Source organism: Volvox carteri, assembly GCF_000143455.1.
Source record: "Volvox carteri f. nagariensis unplaced genomic scaffold VOLCAscaffold_40, whole genome shotgun sequence".
Classification (NCBI taxonomy): domain Eukaryota; kingdom Viridiplantae; phylum Chlorophyta; class Chlorophyceae; order Chlamydomonadales; family Volvocaceae; genus Volvox; species Volvox carteri.
In genome coordinates, this window is record NW_003307583.1 from 141,326 (window position 1) to 147,662 (window position 6,337).

Here is a 6,337-nt window from a genome sequence, read left to right on the forward strand (position 1 = left end):
TTGCATGTCACATTTTGACGATGCAGTACAACTGGGATAGGACCGCGAGCGAGTCCTGTCAGCGGTCCGTCTTGCCTTCACATGCGTTTGGAGCACGTGATGCGTGAAGTGTTGAATCCTACTTCAACATTTGTCCATGATCATACTGAGTTTCCCAGTTCTACAATCCCTACATAGAACTTTACCTCCCTCCCCTCCCCTCCATCCCGCCTCAAGATTTCTAGGCTGCTGGCAACTGCAGGTATGGTGCTTAAGCTGCCTAAGCTTCCGTGCATGTCCATCACTGGCCGTAGCAGCACACCCTGGATTGCGGCCGGCCAGGCGTTCACGTGCTGTCAACTGCGCTGGTATGCCCCCCGATACTATCTTGTTGGCATTTGTGGTTGTTGGCTACATGTAAATTGTATGCACGTGGTCGAGAGGATGCTTCATCTGCCGTGTTGTTACGCGCCGCTCGCTCCATTCGGGAGACGCGCTGCCTACCTTGAGGTTGTATGGATGGGCAACAGGCAGGGACGCGAAAAGAACGATAGGTCGGCGGGATGGGCTGCTATGGATCAGTATGGATCAGCTGCTAGGTAGCTGTCGACCCTGGAACCCCACGGCCCCCTCCTAGGCGCCTCGAATACGGCTTAAGACACAAGAAAGCGCTTCCTCAACCATCCTTCGCGCATTTATTTCATGGTATAAATGTTTTTCGCAGGTTTTACCAAAGCCTAGCTATGTATATTAGTAGTAGAGCCACACCGCGTGAGGAAGAAACGTTTCCACTTCTTTTCCAGTTTTCCGGGCTTCTTAAAGTTGAACAGCTTCGCGGAAACCAAAAACAACTGGGACTTCAAAACCTTGCTCGTCCATAGCGGAAGCTACTGTACGCTACTGTTCCAGACCCATATATATGTTTATCGATAACTAATTATGAGCATGGCGGATATCACATGCGAAGTCTCTCCCTTTATAAGTCTTGTCGTCCCGATCCCTTCCAGTCGTGCTCCAACCGCCTTCCCTGTCCTAGTCATCCTGTACGTCACGCTGTACCTCCTCATATAAACAAGGCAAAATAAACAGAGCTCGCTAATGCATTACCGACAGTGAATTCCCTGTGCATCACATCCGCGCTGTTTATATCACTATATCACCACCAGCATTTTAAGCTCAGAGTCATCTCCTTAAACGACTAGCCGAAATGGCGAGTATCAGCAACAAGGTCCTTGTTATCATCGCCGCCGTTTTTGCGCTCATAGGATGGGCGGTAGCTCTTGGCGGCATCGCAGCGGTACGCGCCCGGGAATGCGACGGCATATTACTAGACGCAAATCACCAGCTTTGAGTGAACTGATGTATATTCTGCGGGCACTCGTGTCTGGTTGGTGTGCAAAAAACTCATTCCGGCTAAATCCTTACAACTTGCAGTTGAACGACACCTGCAACAAACAAGTCGATGAAGCTAATAGTGGTTATGGATCAGGAAGATATTCGCACAAGGATTGCTCTGACCAATACCGGTACCAATGGGTAAGTTTGGGCCTTTCAGCTCCTACCCATGGCGCCTGCTGACATGTTCCAACCTTCAACCGCAGTGGGGAATCTGGTTCACCTTCTTCTTAACAGTCATTATCCTCCTCCTCGAGATTTTCGGCAAGGCGGATGCATGGAGTGTCACATTACAGGTGTGCATCGCCAAGTGCAACCTCGCAGCTATGCGGGACCATGAGCCTATCCGACGAAAAAAGCTGAACATCCGGATTCTCTTTGCGCAGGTGTTTTGCGCTGCTTGCTTATCCGTAACCATGATCGACGTCAACGCAATGTACGACGCAGTAACCGATGCGGGTAAGACCGCTCGCACCTTCTAACTTCTTCTGCGATAACAGGCATTTGCGTTAGAGCCAAGGTTGACGCTCTTTGTCGTTTTTGCTTAATCCTGTTTTGTTGACTTTTTCTCTTTGGCATTGTCAAAGCGGTTCATGAGCCTCCGGGTTCGTCCGAGCCGTACAAGCTCGCTGAAGCTTGTAACATCCATCCATCCATCCGCTCGCACCATACATCGCACATTGACGCCATTGCAGCACCTGTATCTCACCACAATTTCGACATGTTCGGCACGACATTGCACGTATACGTAAGGCAGTCGTACCCAGCGACTTCCAAGTCATCGACCCGCCGTCGACCACTAGATCGCAGCTGTAAATGGGCCATGTGTTACTTTGCCTGTGATCATGGAGGAGTACCGGATTGTCAACCTGGCGGGCCAAACTTTGTGGATTAGACGCAGAAGTCTGTGGCCAGCCTGTATCCATTTTGGGAAGATAGCATTCACCGCATGTGCACGTGTGCATATGCGCGACAACGCGACCTTCCACAGCAACACATTTTCATTCAATCATTCCTCTCCCTCAATTTACCAGGGCTCCCCGCATTGAGCTCACTTTGCACGGCCTTGCATGCGACGTGACTATTCAGAGCGTTTTGTAAATTTCCATCCCCCCCATGGCTCTCACACCTTCCCCTTCCTCCCCTTTCTCCCCTTCCTCCCCCCATCCCGCTCATTCAGCTGAAGCCGCTCTGGCCGGCTTCATCATTATGTCGATGGCCCTCATGCTGCTAATTATTTTCCTGGGAATGGGCTCCGCGGGAGTCAATGTGTCAATTTCGGTAGGGGCCACGAAGACCTCGCCTTCACCCGCCGCATCGCAGCCAGCCAAGGGCGTCGACAACGCATAATCAACAATTACTTGGACGGATGGGATACATGGCAACATGGGGCAGCTACTGCTGGAGCTGGAGCTGGAGCTGCTGGTGCTACATGGACAGCAACGACGGCGACGACGGCGCAAGGAATTGGTGCCCACATACTCGGAGTGACGGAGCCAAGGCTTGCCCCGTCAATCCACATGTAGGCCCTGCTGCTTGATGCGCGGTGCATGATGGTGCGAACCTTTATTTCTACACAAATGCACATACCTGAACGGATATCCTGAAACGGATAGCAATGGTCATCGTACGTAGTGGTTCAGCGGTTACTTTGTACAAAGGTCTATTTTGGCTGTTTGGTTGACGGCGGCGACAACCCGGGGGAATTAGGGCTGCAAGGGGTGTATATAATTTGTCGGCTAATAAGGAAGGGTCGATACATATACGCTTCGTGTGAAAGCGGTGGGCGGTTGTCATCCTGCTCATCGTGGTGATGGGACCCCGGTGCGCATCTGCGGTGTAGTAGGTAATACTAGGCTAGTCGGTATGATGGAAATGGAAAGAAAACCAAGCGAGCGGCTACGCCCGCGGCACCGGCGATGTCTGACCACGGGGCCATGGAGGACAAAACCGCGGGGTTGGGGTGGGGCCCCAGACGACAGCGATGGATAGCCGAGTGAAACCAGGAATGGCGTGGCGAACAAATTGATGTGTGAAACGAAACGAAATGAATGAATGAATGTGGGACGAAAACACAATGATAAATGGTTGTGCAACCCCCCGCAGCCCCCAGGGTGCAATCCATGATGAGATGAGATTGCAGAGTGGGCAGAGCACGGAAACCCAGGCTAGTACGTCAGAGTGTTCGTATGGCGCCACACATGGGACACTCTTACTGCCGTTTACCATTGTCGGCGTGTTTCTTTGATCACAATAAAATGCGGATTTGGATTTTGCTCGTCTTTGGTTTCTGAACTTGCGGCGAAATAATGCGCTGATGCGGGCACACGTCATTTACTTGGGGATGTGAAGCCAAAGCATTGGTTGACTGGCCCGATGTGTCATTGCGGGTTGCAATTGGCATATCGGCAAGGTACTGGCACTGATACTGCTGCTGCTGTTTTTGCGCTTTTATGTGTGTGTGTGTGTGTGCGTGTGTGTGTGTGTGCCTGTCTGTCTATCTGTCGCTTGTATGACACTTGGGACCAAACCAAACCCGATAAGCAAGTTTTCTTTGCATCTTGGACCAGGTCATCCCCGTGGTCTTTTTCGCGCGCGTGCTTCTTGGAAACACTAGTGCTGTGGTAGCTGGCCGCTGAGAAGGCCTCCCGAGATGCTGGTCAAGCGCTTTGCGCGAATTTGTAGTTAGTGAGCCGTATTGTGTACCACCTACTACACCTGCGCGGTCTTGATGATGAGACGTGTACATAGGCACGGAACTGGAGCTAACGATTTCCATGGGCGCCGCAATGCGAAGTCATTGGTAATATATTGCAAGGTATCTCGCCTGTAGCCAGGAAAAGTCGTATGAGCACAAACAAGTTTGGCTGCCTCCATTGACGGAGGTCAAAGTCCCATCAACGCCTCTCGGGCTTAATTTATAATCTCAAAAGGTGCCGCGTATCTCATAATTGGATTCTGAGATGACGGGGTATGATAACTCGAACACCCAGCATGTGTTACCATTTGCCCGCACGGGCATTCCGACTTGCCACCAGCAGGCCGACAAATTTGCTTTGATTTCTCTATGAAATACGCAAGCTGCTCGTTTGTACAATTAATTTGGCCAATGGTCGGGGCCTCCGAAGAGTTGCAGTGTGCCGCGATGAAGCTCGCGGCTGTGGGGCACATTGCTAAAGCAATCCCTACAGGGATAAACATCACAGACAGCACCGGACTTCACCCAGCTTGCATTACCATTTGCCCGCACGGGCTTTCCGACTTGCGGTCTGCCGCACTGTCCATGCGGCATGCAGCCGGGCTGGACGCGATACACGTGGCGCCTGCAGGCGGTGCTGACAATTCCGCCGTTGCAAGCATAGCTCCCACAGCATCAGCACTGCTGCAAGCACACCTCCCACCACGTTGACACTACCCATCAATTGTCACACGTGCCGCCCTAGCCACCGGCCTGTACGGATGCAGGGGGGCCCCGCCCTTTTTCCGGCTTCGAGGAAGCTAACACCCAACTTGTCGGCACCCAAACATTTTGCACGCATCTCTACGTGTGGATTTTTTCGTGCTCTTGTGCTTTTGCACACTTTCTGAATAGAATCTGGCAAGATCTTGACGCTGAAAGCGGACACTGATATGTGCGTCCTGGTACGGTCCTGGGTTCTTCCTGAATAAGGAGAAGTTGCGTAGACGAGACTCGGAGAAGTGAGGCGGCCAGATGTGGAGATGAATGAACGGCATGTTATCCAAGCGGATCTGACCGTAATACAATCAGTAAACGTAATCCATCAAAAGCGATACAGCGGGAAAAGCTCCGCGAACCCGATCAGGTGATCGGGTTCACGGATGTCGTTCTTTGCGCATGGCTCCCAGCTCTGTGCGAGCATATTTCCGGGGTAGGGTGAAGTATAAAGTGTGCTTGTATGGATTTGGTTCTTATTAACAATATATTGCACGTTTCCTACATTCCTACATATCTTCTACGCAACCCAGTAATAACCGAACAAACGGACAAGGACGACAAAGGTAACATGTATCCTATCATCAAGGACACTTAACACCAGCCAGCTATATCTGACTGTACAGACGCATGAACTATAACAGCCTGTTACAGCTTGAACCTATGCTTGTGCCCTGCAGCTTTTCTGTTCCGAACAACGTTTCGTGGCACCGCGCATCGGACAGCCATGAAATGCAAGTATCACTGACACCACAGTTGCTAAGAACTTGATCTTTGAGGTACACAATGATCACGGTTGCGGACTCCAGTACATGTGCGTATAGTGAAGAAGTTGTTGATGGACTGTTGCATTTGCCCTGACGTTTGTCTCACACGCCGCTGATCTTAGAATCAAAAAACCAGATATATAAAATACACGGACGACATGCAACAATCTGCGAATTGCTAGGATCGAACTAGCGACCTCTAGATCTTCAGTCTAGCGCTCTCCCAACTGAGCTAAATCCGCATGCTGTGGGAGAAAAATTTACAACATATACGTGGGCACTGCGCTGCTAACACTCCGGCGATCACTGCCATCCACAGCTGCACTGCCATCGCCATCGCTGCAGTGGTCACCATTGCACAGCACGAAGTCATTGCCCCAACTGAACTGCAACCTGATGACATTCCTTGACATCTGGCCTCCACAACCTACCTTACCCTGACATGATAGGGCCAATCGAAGCTAGCAATGTCACTGGCGCGCTGCAGATACGGATTAATTGGAGTGTTATGTGATGGCCATCATGCCACAGAGTCGCGTGCATGGCGAGTTACCACAGAGGGGGCAGCAGAAAAGAAGCTGGGAGCCATAACATGAGCCTCACAGCGCACACCAGGATACCGAGAAATATTGGTTAAGCTCCTTTCCATGCGCAGCTGCATTGGTCGATAGTTGTGCTGCTGTGTCTCAACGTGCAAAGCTAAACAGAAACCCGAGCAGCCAATCTGAGCTCCACGTTGCCG

General features: G+C 51.2%; 1 protein-coding gene across 1 annotated transcript; it reads left to right on the forward strand.

Annotated features, from left to right (window-relative positions):
* The first annotated feature begins 1,086 nt into the window (after positions 1-1,086).
* On the forward strand, positions 1,087-4,365 carry VOLCADRAFT_106219 (uncharacterized protein). Its single transcript, XM_002953995.1, has 4 exons — positions 1,087-1,276; positions 1,414-1,515; positions 1,581-1,833; positions 2,555-4,365. Exons 1-4 carry the CDS (start codon positions 1,187-1,189, stop codon positions 2,722-2,724), a joined length of 615 nt encoding a protein of 204 aa, XP_002954041.1. The 5' UTR covers positions 1,087-1,186; the 3' UTR covers positions 2,725-4,365.
* Positions 4,366-6,337: the final 1,972 nt, after the last annotated feature.